The sequence below is a fragment of the Strongylocentrotus purpuratus genome, unplaced genomic scaffold, assembly GCF_000002235.5.
Source record: "Strongylocentrotus purpuratus isolate Spur 01 unplaced genomic scaffold, Spur_5.0 spur5_scaffold_17, whole genome shotgun sequence".
NCBI lineage: Eukaryota > Metazoa > Echinodermata > Echinoidea > Camarodonta > Strongylocentrotidae > Strongylocentrotus > Strongylocentrotus purpuratus.
The window spans coordinates 13,318,655-13,331,350 of record NW_022145602.1 but is presented as its reverse complement, the minus strand read 5'-3'; the positions used below and the strand labels follow the sequence as shown (position 1 = coordinate 13,331,350).

General features: G+C 38.7%; 1 protein-coding gene across 1 annotated transcript; it reads right to left on the bottom strand.

Annotated features, from left to right (window-relative positions):
* Nucleotides 1–6,023: 6,023 nt before the first annotated feature.
* Nucleotides 6,024–10,503, bottom strand: LOC115925054. The gene is made up of 2 exons (XM_030988208.1): nucleotides 10,387–10,503; nucleotides 6,024–6,668 (listed from the first exon to the last, which is right to left on the bottom strand). Exons 1-2 carry the CDS (start codon nucleotides 10,486–10,488, stop codon nucleotides 6,243–6,245), a joined length of 528 nt encoding a protein of 175 aa, XP_030844068.1. The 5' UTR covers nucleotides 10,489–10,503; the 3' UTR covers nucleotides 6,024–6,242.
* Nucleotides 10,504–12,696: the final 2,193 nt, after the last annotated feature.

Here is a 12,696-nt window from a genome sequence, read left to right as displayed (position 1 = left end):
ATGGAAATATGGGTGCTCTCTTTTGCCCCAATGGACAAACGTAATCTAGTGTAATTGTAAACTCATTCAAATATAATGTCACATTGTAGAATCGTTACAAAAACAACTTTTTGTTAATAAGATTATAGTATAACGAGGTGTATACTCTGTGACATTTCTGTCCAACAAGGCCTGTAAGTTTGGGTTGCTGACAAAGTAAGCGTTAGGCGCTATATAAGCACTGTAATTATTATTATTATTAGGCTTCATGGTAACTATTTGTCTATTAGAATGTCGTCAACTTCCTTAAGATATTATAATCCAATATTTGTATAATAAATTTGTGCTGTCATAAATAAACATAAGCATTAAGAAATACCGCCTGTCACTAAAAAATAGAACATCGGTTAATATATTGTTATGCATTGTTAAATGCTGTATAGCTAATTAGCGTATAACTACACAATAAAACATGTTAACATACCTTCTTATTGATGTCTGTCCCTAGAGATGGCAGAAAAGAGTGAACGTTTTTGTTTTTCGTCTTCAATTTCTAGTCGTGTATAGTTGATTATTCCGGACTGTAGACAATTGCCGACGTCCAAAGTTCACAAAAACACTTGATACATCTCGACGGTGATAATTATCGCCATAATAGCAACAGCGTTGTTTCCAAAATAGAGTAAGCCTGCAAAGATTTTAGAATTTCTCCTCTGTATATTGTTTACAAAATCTTGAGACAATTTCGTCTGTTCAGCCGCGAATTAATCTAAGCGATATTTTATTAAACATGCGCATCGACACAATGCATACAATTATGTCAAACACAATGAACGAAGCTAGCTTGTAACAGGTGCATAGTGTAATTAACCAGACGTCTTGTAATTATTGTTGCCACCCGCAGCACACACTGACAGTGTATTAGCTGCAAGACGCACACTCATACGCTTTGGGGTTGTATTTGTACGCTTTAGGCTGTTGTCTGAGATCGAGTATTTGATTAAAAGATAATTATTTGCTTTTACGGTGGTGGAGCTTTATGTTTGGGCGATAGCCACTATTCACGATGCTACTTCTTGGTCTTTCGTCTTTATTTTACTAATATCTTTTTGATATGTCGTCTTATCAGACTTTTTCAATATGGTTATATCACATTTCGTGTCTCTGATTTTTTCTTTCTTTCTTACTCCTCCTTACATTTTCTCTTCCGTATTCCATTGTTACTCTTTAAAAATAAACTTTGCTCTCTTGTTTTTGCTTTTCTTTCTGATTTGGAGAAGAAAATGATATCATCTTCTATTGAAATAAGCAGTTCGGTACTTGTATTCTTTGAAAATTGATTACTTAAACAATCTGTTATTATGATACGCGCATCGTTCCTCACATTAGACATGTGTTAAAAGAGAGAGAGAGAGAGAGAGAGAGAGTGGCAAGGAGAGGAGAAAGAGAGAGAGGGAGAGAGAGATAGGGGAAGGGAGAGAGAGAGAAAAAGAGAGAGAGAGAGAGAGAGAGGGGGGGGGGGGGAAGGGAGAGAGAGAGAGGGAGAGAGAAGCTTTGCTAGCTCAAGCTACCATCTTACCAACGATGACACTTCAATATTTGATCAACTCGGAAAATATTTGCTCTTTGTCCTTTTCTCAACGTAATTGTTCTCCGTCTCCCCTACACAAATAGAAACCGAGATGTGTTCTTAAGATGACCCCATTGTTGTGCGCTAATGGTGCGTCACTGTTTTACATGCCTCTTTCCATTCAATACATGAAATCAGATATATCCTGGTACAGAGAGAGAGAGAGAGGGGGAAGGAGAGAGAGAGAGAGAGAGATAGATAGAGAGAGGGGGAGGGAGAGAGAGAGAGAGGGGGAGAGAACGAGAGGGAGAGAGAGAGAGACAGGGGCGGATCCAGCCGGCGCCAGAGGAGGGGGCCCAATTCGTGAGAAAATATTTAGCGGCGAAACCCCCCCCCCCCCCCCCCCCCCCACCCTTGAGCGTCAGATGAGCAAATGTTGACACCGCATTACTTTTCTTTCTTTCTTTTTTTAGGAATTTGCCATTTTCCAACAAACCCATAAAAAAGTATAATTTACTAAAGATTGAAAAAAAATCTCGGAAAATCATGTCATTTCAGCAACAATTTGTAAATCACCGGTATAGAATTAGAAATAAACCAAGTTTTAATTATTTAGGGGGGGATCTGTCACCCCCCCCCCCCCGATCTACACCTTGTTTGCGGGAAAAATCGCAACTGATCTCCCCTACCTTTCTGCTTTCTCTTCTTTTCTTTTTTTCCCTTTCTCTCCTCTTTTTTCTTTCCCTTCCCTTCCTTCTCTCGGTTTTAGGTTTGCTGGGGGAAGGCAAGGGTCTTTCGCCCCCCCCCCCCCGATCCACACGTTGTTGGCGGGATTAATCGAAACTGTTCTCCCCTTCTTTTCACCCTTTTCTTTCCTTCTTCCTCTCTTTTGCTCCCTTTTAGCTCTCCTCTCTCCCTTTCCCTTCCAAGGTCCACGGGCCTTTTGCCCCCTCCCGAACTACAACTTGCTGACGGAAAATTGCAACTGATATCCCCCTTTTTCTCTTTTCTTCTTCCTCATTTTTCCTTCCCTTTATCTCCTCTTTTCCTTTTTATTTCCCTTTCATTCCTTCTCTCTTATTTTGTGATAGGGAGAGGGGGGGGGGGGGAGTAACAGCTGGGAGGCAAGGTCCTTTCGCCCCCCCCCCCGATCTCCTTCTTTTTTTTTCCTTTTCTTTTCTTTTCTTCTTCTTCTTTCTTTTCTTTCCCTTTCTCTCCTCTTTCCCTTTCCTTTCTTTTCCTTCTCTCTCTCTCTCTCTCTTTTTTGCCGGGGGTGGGGGGGGGGGGGCAAGGCCAACTCGGCCCCCTGGATCCGCGCCTGTATGGCGGTAGGTACAAAAAGTATACATGTACCTATAGCCAGACGGCCCTATACATATCCATAATTTTATTAAACGAATTCATTTGCACTTGCTGCCTGCACATCCCCCTCAGACACCCCCCCCCCCCATGCGTTCTTCTTCCTAGTTAGTTGAGCTTAAGACTGTTTTCTTTTTAATTTGGCAAAAAGTATGCACCCAATCGAGCCATTTGTGCATCAGTTTCAAAAAAAAATCTTCAACTTCACCCCCTGCTTTCTTGTTCCTTTCTTAGTTGAACTTAAGACGAGGAAATGTGATTTTCTCTTTGAAATTAAGATACCGTTCGCCAAATGACTTTTTGGTACCCTTTCTTCAAATTATTTTTAATCACTCATGCGTGAACTATGGATCGTATGAATTAAATCAAATGAAAGAGAAGGATCAAAGTTTTACAAATATGTGTCATTTATTAATTATAATTGTGATTAATAAGATAAAACATCGATAATTCTCGGTTTCGTTTTTCTGGGACGCACTGTACAATTATGAGTGTATAAAATGATATTTTATAATCTATTCTCAATCAAACTATACACAGAGCAGATTTTAAATTACTGTATATTACAATTCATTTCTTCATTCTTTTTCTTTTTATTTCTTTTTTATACAAAATATAAAGTATTAATACCTGAACATATCGATTTTTTTTTCTTCTTCTTCCTATTAGCAAAATGTATGCAAACATAACCTGAACAAGCTAAAAGTAGTCAGATGACTTTTCCTTCTAAAAAGCACGTGATTAAAAAGAAGATTTTGATTTTTTTTTTTCAACAAGATAATATGTACAATAAAAACCTGATTGTTCTAAACTTAATAGTCCTTAGTCATTATATAATTATGAATGTGATTAAGCAAATTTTGAATTTCCTTAACAGAGTAATGTATGCAGACAAAACCTAGACAACGTACACGTACAATAGTCAAATCTTGTCATTAACAGGCGCGGATACAGGGTGGGGGGGGGGGGGGGGGGGGGGGGGCAGGGCAGCGGGCTCCCCCCCCCCCCCCCCCCCCCCCCCCCTGGCCCAAAACAGGGAAACAAAAATTATTGTGACTTCAAATTTTCCTCTCTTTTTTTTAGCTCAAGGGGGGGGGGGGGGGGGTTTGAGCGAAATATCGGCCGGCACGATTTTCAAATTTCAGCACACTAGATTTCAAATTGATTTCAAATTTGCCCCCCCCCCCTTAGAAATTCTGGATCCGCGCCTCGTCATTAAAAGCCTAAATCAATGTGTAAGATGTCACATAAAATGTGGAAACTCAGAAATATAGTTTGTCACGACAAATACAAACCAACACAAATATATACATGTAGACAAAAACAAACATAAATAAACGACAAAAAAGCAAAACAAAAAGCCTCACACACATCACTACAAAACACATATATCGATGGATACCAGGGCCGGTATTCAATTAAAGGGGAAGTCCACCCTGAAATTAAGTTAGTTTTAATAGGAGTAGAAAAATGAGAGAAACAAGTCAGTGAAAGTTTGAGCAAATTCCGATTAAAAATAAGGAAGTTAGGATTTTTGAAGTTGTGATCAATCAAACACAAATTGGCAACTCTATGACGTATCATGCGAGCTCAACTTCCATTTGCTCAGTACTAAAAAATCTAAAATTTTCATTTTCCCTCAAGAAAAATTTCAACCATACATGCACCCTAAATATAATAATTGCAAATATGTTTCTATACTCCCCCTGCAAGGAACAAATATATATTCCGTCATCAATAACGAAGAAAACATGATTTTATGGAATATTATGCACAAAGCAAATGAAGGAGAGCTCGTATAATAAGTCACAGAGTTGCCAATTTGTATTTGATTGATCACAACTTCAATAATTCATAACTTTCTTATTTTCATTCAGAATTTGCTCAAACTTTCACTCACCTGATTTTCTTATTATTCTGCCTCTATCGAAACAAACTTATTTTGGGGGTGGACTTTCCCTTTAAATTCAATACTTAGCATAAGTAAGAAATTTACTAAGTAAATGGCTAAGCTAAGTAATTTACTTATCTCGTATTCAAATCGTATTTAAGACTTTTACTTACGTTAGCCAAAATCTAAGTAAAATACTTATGGCGTATCATGACGAATTGAATACGGGCCCTGATCTTCCCGCCCTCGCACCCTCCCCTCAAAATATGAATGAAAATAAATAGAAATATAAAATGAAATGTTTAGCGTGTTCAATGTTTTCAACTATATAGATGAAAATGACACACAAAGGAGTAAGTTGTTTGTTCCTGGTCTTGCTTTTCCCCCTTTTTTCAGGTTATAACTGTCTCATTGCTTTCTTTTATATATACATATATATTTATTTACAAGAGAGTATTAAGTTATGCTCGGAGTTCGAGGGCAACATTTTCTAATAACTTTTTCTTCTTGTACGGAGGATCATTAGTTCTTCTGTTTCCCATGTATATAACAATTCATTCAATTTTGAAAATCGTCCGTCACGGTAAATCTAAATAAAAAAATAACTATTTGAAAACCGTACAAGATATGAAATATACGAATTTCCTAATGTTATAATAATAATAATAATAATCCGTTTTTTATATAGCGCTCCAAACACCGATCCAACGATGTCCCTAAGCGCTTTACGGATATCTTATTACCCCGGTCATCGAATTCAGGCTTACCCGCACACAATGTGTGCACATTTTCCACTCCCTGGGGAGCATTCCAGCCAGTCGCCATTTTACAAGCGCACACTTGCTCGTCAAGTTTGTTAAATTTAATCAAATCCAACGTTGGTATTCTTAAATATATATTTAAAGTTTAGGGCTTTAATTGAGGTGAAGGTCTAACAGATAGGTATAAAATGTTAAAATATTACTATAATGATTAATATATACAAATTTAAATTAGGCCATTTCATGTCCGAAATTAGCTTTTGAAATATGTTTCAGGAAAGAGAACATTCTTTAAAGATCGTCAATACTACTGGGCCAGAAGGGATTAGGCCACACAGCGAGGTCACTGACAGGTGGCTATCTCATTAACTCAGCTCTCAACTAAGATAAGAAAAAGAGGATCATGGGGGGGGGGGGACCCACATGCACCGATTTGGGAAGTTTTCTATATAGAGTTAGCAAGTAGCTACAAGTGGGGCTTTAACTCACATTAAATGTTTGTAAGACATATCTAACGATTTCCAATTCAATAACAAGGCATGCGAGATTGTAGGCTAATCTGCTCCGGCATTCACTTATCCACTCTCTTCTTTATCTGGCCCCGGTCCCACCTTTTTCTCCCACTTCTGCTTTTTCTTAGCCCACTTCTTCTCTCTCTTTTCCTTATCGGCGTAACCAATCTTCATGCCCAACGCGGCGAGTGCGAACCCTTCCGATGTGTCCAGGCCAGTACGAGCAACTCGGCTTCCACGCCGTCGACAGTCCACGTCAGCTTCGTGTCGAAAGCGAGACCGACGGTGCAGAGGATGATCCCGATCATGTAGTTGGCGCTGCATATCTCGAATGTGCAGTCGGTGACGATAGTCGGTAATTCGGCGCAATTCATGACGCAGCTCACGTTGGGGCCCACGTACTCGGCGTAGACCGTCCCGTCCATGTACTCCTTGGAAACGCTGCCGACTCCAGCCGTTGCCGACACGCAGCCCTCTGGGTTGAAGGGATCGATCTCGATCCCCACGCTCGGACCTTTCTCTAATTCAAACGAAGATTTATTGTCGTCGTCGCCGTCGTCCTTCTTCGGTTGTTGCGTCACCACCTCCTCATTGTTCTGTGTGAGATGGAGAGAGTTAGATTGAAACGAAATATGTAAGATATAGAAGGAAAGAGCTGTTGAGGTTGAACATTTTGAAAAATTGAAAGGGGCATAGGCTAGACTTGCCCCCCCCCCCCCCCCCCCGCTTATTATCACATTGTAACAATACACAATACCTCTCCGACCACTGAGAATTTGATCTGAACTTGATAAGTATTGATTCCACCCCTTGTAAATAAGAATGGAATACTGTCTTTGGCACTGCATATATGATTACTATTACTCGTTCATCATCATTAAACTTTTATCTGATAGAAATTGTTAAATCTCCTCAAAATCTTTAATTTCTTAGCTACATATTTGTTCTATTTATTGATTTTCTAAGCATACTTTGTTCATGCTATATTGTAAAACTGCATCTGAGGAACTAACACTTCATCGAGTTCTGCTTCAAGTTAGTTCCTCTTTTCTCGTGCTTTCTATGATGTTTGTTGTTTCATTGCATATTTTTGTAATATAATTATTCATTGTATTATGTTTTGCATGAGAAATAAAATCATTTGAATTGAATTTGAATTGATACCAAAACTTGATAATGTACTTTTGGATCATCCAGTTCAACATTTCTTGAATGTAATCATGATTCATTCTTTTCATTAATTGATTCATTCATTTCATTTCAATTCAATAATGGTTTTGTCCCGACAATACCTCGCAGGTATAAAGGTAGTCTAGTTCTGGACTCTTTTATTGATTTTTGTTATTCGCCGACTATAAGCGTTAAGCTGAGTGATGGCGCGATCCTTAGTGACGGCGCGATCCCCGAGAACCGGTCCGGAAAGTACCGAGCGGTTCTCGGGGATCGTGCCATCACTCGGCTGTACGCTTATAGTCGGCGAATAACAAAAATCAATAAAAGGGTCCAGAACTAGACTATTATTAAGGCTTGATTACGCATGTTCAAAGGGATTTCTCAAAAAGCCTATTTCACATTGTATCATGTCCTTTACATGATTAACAACTTCATTCAAAATGGCATAGATTATTATACTTTAGAATACAATGATTCAGGACTAAAGGTTTGTAAAAATGATAATAGATGATGAATATACTTATTTATGAATGTATGTATTAAAATGTATGAATTTATATATCATATTCATTTATTCTTCATCGCATTATGCACTCTGTCTGCCTAAAAAATGCAATAGAAGACAAAATACTCATTTAAATATAAACTGTTTAGTGATACATCAGGAAAGGTTTCTTCTCCTTATTCTTTCTCTTCTTCTTCTTCTCCTTTTTTCCTTTTTTTTTTCTCTCTTTTTCTTCTTCTTTTTCTTCTTCTTGTTTCTCTTCTTGTTTCTCTTCTTCTTCTTTTCTCTTCTTCTTCTTTCTCTTCTTCTTTCTCTTCTTCTTCTTCTTCTTCTCTTCTTTTTCTTCTTCTTCTTCTTTTTCTTCTTCTTCTTTTTCTTCTTCTTCTCTTTTCTTCTTCTTTTTCTTCTTCTTCTTGTTCTTCTTTTTTTTTCCTTCCTCTTCTTCTTCTTTTTCTTCTTCTTTTTTCTTCTTCTTCTGGCTTCTTTTCTTGAGCATTTATCATTTTAATTTAGATTTTAGTCAAAGAACAGCCTCTTATTTTACCCCTTTTGGCAGGGAACTTGATTAATACAAGTAGTCAGGTACAAGCCATAGTATACACATAGCTATTAGGTAAGAATGGTGGGCACGAGCGCCCCTCTCCCATCAAATGACGATAGAGAGAGAGAGAGAGAGAGACAGCGAGAGAGAGAGAGAGAGAGAGAGAGAGAAACAGACAGATCAGAAAACAAAAATTAAGCTACAGATCGAGACAGAAACAGAGACAGAGAGAGAGAGAGGGAGGGGGGGGGGGGGGGGGGAGAGAGAAAGAGAGAGAAATCATAGAAGAAATTGAAAAGAATGAACCAACGAAGAACACCTTACAACTCCTTCCGTACCCTATCCAGCCTATCCTATGTTATGAATAGTGACATCGGCGCGGGCGTCAGCCCGAAGCGCCTATCATCACTGGTGCATGCGAAAAGTTTCATTTTCTTTTATGTACCGTGTTTAGTTCGTAGGAAATCTACGAACCCCCTGTAAAGCTCTTTCATGAATATTTATGTAGCATGGACCAAAATAGGCCAATGAGCGATGGGGAACCTGGAGATGATATTTGATTGGTTGAATCAAAGTGATCGATCACCAAATAAGGCTAGAGAATACGCTCGTACATACGATACATTATGAATAATGATGAGTTGACCAGTGATGATAGGCGCTCGCGCCGATGTCAGTCTCCATAACGCGATTAGTACACTTGCCATTTAGCCCGGCGCCTATCGGATAGGCTATACCCCCCACAAACCAATGGCAATGTTCTCTCACATTTCTTCCATCTATTTTGAATGACCCCCCCCCCCCTCCCTCCCCTTATGCTATAAAATTACCCCAGATTTCCGACTGGAATCGTGATTTGCCACTGCAAACATAATTATAAAATATGTTCAAGATACAGAATATGTTGACGAAATATAACATTAAATGAATTGCATATAAACAACATGTAGTCATATTTCGTTAATCGTGTAAGATGACAAAGATTCAATCAAGGGATTTTCCAGAATCGTAAAAAGAATTACCATAGAAAATTAATTTTCCCATTATGTCTTCAGAAGGCAAAATTGTAGAATAAAAAATGATGTGAGTCTCAAAAAGAAAACATTAAGGTGAATGTAAATTTTGTATTCGAACCATCCTAAATTGATAAGGTACTATGACCTTTTGTTACGGTAAATAATCATCATATGTTTTGATGAAATTAAGAAGAATATCAAGAATATATCGCCAAATATTAAAGAAATAGAATATACCTCAAACAGAGTTTGTTAGAACACAGATTCAGGATAAACTGATATTCTTTATGTTATAATGAGAAAGATGAATTTGACAACATTTTTGGATTCATTGGGGTCCAAGCTATCAGAAATTGATGGGGTTCAAATTTTCCCGAAGACACCAAATTTCCCTATTGCGCGTTATATAAGCCGTTTTGGCGCCCAATATGGACCCCCCCCCCCCCCCCCCCCCAGGAAATGAAGGAAGGGTCTGAAAATCTGAACCCCATCATTTTTGGCTAATTGGGACCCTTTTGAAGCCAAAACGTACAGCAACAACAAAAAAAAATCAAGTTTGGCAAAAAAATCCTACGGGATTACATACCATACCGCACTGAAATGTTCGTTTGAGTTTCACGAATGAGATCGATCATTATATAAAGAGACTTTAAAGGTAATACAAAGTTTTGGTATGGGGTCATGAATTTGATTCAAATGAACATATTGGAAGCATATTATGCGATCCTTCAATATTGAGTGATCGTTGTCGCGGTTAAAATCAAGTCTAAAGTCTAAGTAAAGGGGGTAAGAGGACACTTTTTTTTGGTATCGAAATTTGAAAATTTGACATTTTGCTCCGTTGGGGGGGGGGGGGGGGGTAAGGTAAGGTCATCTTTTTGAGGTCAGTCATGGGAATTTTTTTTTTTTTTTTTTTTTTTTAAAATCCAAAAGGGGGGGTTTTAGGGAAATTTAGGGGGGGGGGGTTTACACACAAAAATTACCAAAGGGAGGGGTTTAACCCCCCCCAAACCCCCCTCCCCCTGTGTACGCGCCTGGTTGAGCATATCAAATGGACAAAAAGAGTAGGACCTAGGTACCTGCGTATCTTCACCAGTATCTGGGTCTTCTTTGATAAGTGGTCCTTGGCCATTTTCAGTTTGATCAGAGGTAACGTTTGTATCAGCCGTCTGGTCCGCCATGATTTCCAGGTAAATCTGCGGGGGAGAACAATAGATTAGGGAGCAAAGCAACGATAATTACATTTTCTTTCATAAATGTAATGCTTCCTAGAAGAAATTTCAATTATTCCCCCTTCTGGGATTTGAACACGATGACATCATTTCAATCAAAAACTTTAACAAAAAATCAAATTGATGGTCTAAGAACAAAATGAATAAATCATGAAAGACAAAAGGCCGTCTTTAAAAGAAATGTCCGATACACTTTTTTTGTGTGCATGAACGTTAGTAGAGTCAAAGTGTGTAGACCCCGCTGATATTTTTCGGGGACAAAGGTTTTTAAAGTGTTTTTGAGTTGTTTTTAGGTCAATGATTAAAATTAGCTTGGGTAGTCCCCTCCTAACTCCCGGCAACTCTCGTAGGGGTCAAAATAAGGTCAAAATGGGGTCAATAGGGGTCAATTTTTTTTAAATGCCCTGATTATGTTAAAAGACATGTCAAATTGTTTGTCTCGTCATACTGAACAAAAAAGTGTACATGATCATATACCCCTGACCTCCCGTTAAGAAGTTATGGCCGGAAAAGTCAAAAGGTCAACAAACTTTCATTTGAGGGCAAAATACACTAAAAGTGTTAGGATCGATCAATTTTCATGTTTTTTGTGTCTATTTATATGTATTTTATTTAGAAATTTGAATGAGACAATTTCTACTTAAGAATACCATATTCAAAAGATATAAGGGGTCAAAATAAGGTCATTTGGGGGTCAAATGAGCTCCCTTTGGGATCAAAATACACTAACAGACTTAGGAGTTATTTGTGTCAAATTATGTGTAAATTGATGAATAATAGTGAATGAATTTTTTTTTTTTTTTGAATTTAGAAAACCATATTCAATTGATGTAAGGAGTCATTATAAGGCCAAAATGGGGTCATTTGGGGTCAAAAATGTTTTATTGACCTAAATTGTGCTGTAATGCACTCTCACACAGAATGAGAAAGAGCAGTTTCATTCTAGGGTTAAATACGATAGGAGTGACAACAAAGCCATGTTCATTTTTTTAAGTGTCACAATGCAGTTTACATGTAATTTAACTGGTGGCCACAATGTCAAATTAGCTTGATTGTTTTTATCTGCCCATCAGTTACATACACAACCCTGCGCTCTCTCTTACTAGGTATGGTAAATGTCTTAATTTGTTGCAACATACCTTTAAGGACGGATAGATGTGACAAATCAGAGGTTCTACGCATAGTCGGAATCTTCAGAGACAGAGTCTTGATCATTATCGATATCCGAATCGGAGTCAGACTGTGGAGATTGGTCATCTGCTGGTATTAGGTTGGTCAAACGTGTAGGCAATGCAGGCTTGGTGTATCGAAGTGGGATGCAGTTGCTTTCTTTCTATGTGCCATCCATGGTGGAGAGGTGATGGAGGAGCATCAGGAAGATGTATGCCTGATAGTTGGCTCGTCTGACCTTCATCTGATGTGAGTCGCAATCAGGTGGCATTCTCTGTGTTGCTTTTTTCTTCATACTCTCCCACTTCTTTGCTCTTGCCTCTGCTAAACTTGTACTAGTTTTGTCTTTGTAGATGAACTTAATTGTGAATTGCTCCATGTCGATTTGGGTGTCTTCTGATACAGGCATTTGTTTCCCAAGTCCTTGGAGCAAACTCCTTCCTTCCTCTGACTTCATTGCCGATTCAAAGATGGATGGTTTGCCATGGCCATAGAAGTCAGAGACAGCGTCTGCACCAGTATGAACATGAAAGGGGACAATGACATCTGCCACTTCAGGACTGCAAAGCTTCTTACAGTCATAGACGAAGCCCTTCCTCTTGATGCCTAATGGTCCTTCAATCTGATGGGCTGCGTATGCTGCTAGAACCATAACATCTGTGTCTTCTGCATCGATAACACACAGTGTCTTCCACACCTGACTGTCTTAGTTGGTAATACACATAGAGAAGGATGGTGTCCGCTTCTGTGTGTTGGCATGTGAATTGCTCTAATTCTGTGCCCTTCTGCAGATCTGAGCAACGATCTCTCACTGAGTATATATAAGTCGTCTCTGGGTGTTCTAATGACATGATCTTGCACTCTGCATTCAGAAACTGTTGGAGCCGAACTTTGTTGCCTGGATTTTTGAACATATCATTGAACAGCTGAATGTTGGCAGTGGATCATCTCTTCTCATAAATACATTTCGGCTACCTCCTACATAAG

Bases quoted from the DNA above. Each gene is read 5' to 3' on its own strand.
- LOC115925054 (XM_030988208.1), bottom strand. From the start codon at position 10,488: ATGGCGGACCAGACGGCTGATACAAACGTTACCTCTGATCAAACTGAA. The intron at 6,669-10,386 runs GTACCTAGGTCC...CATCTCACACAG, and splicing joins ATACTGGTGAAGATACGCAG to AACAATGAGGAGGTGGTGAC.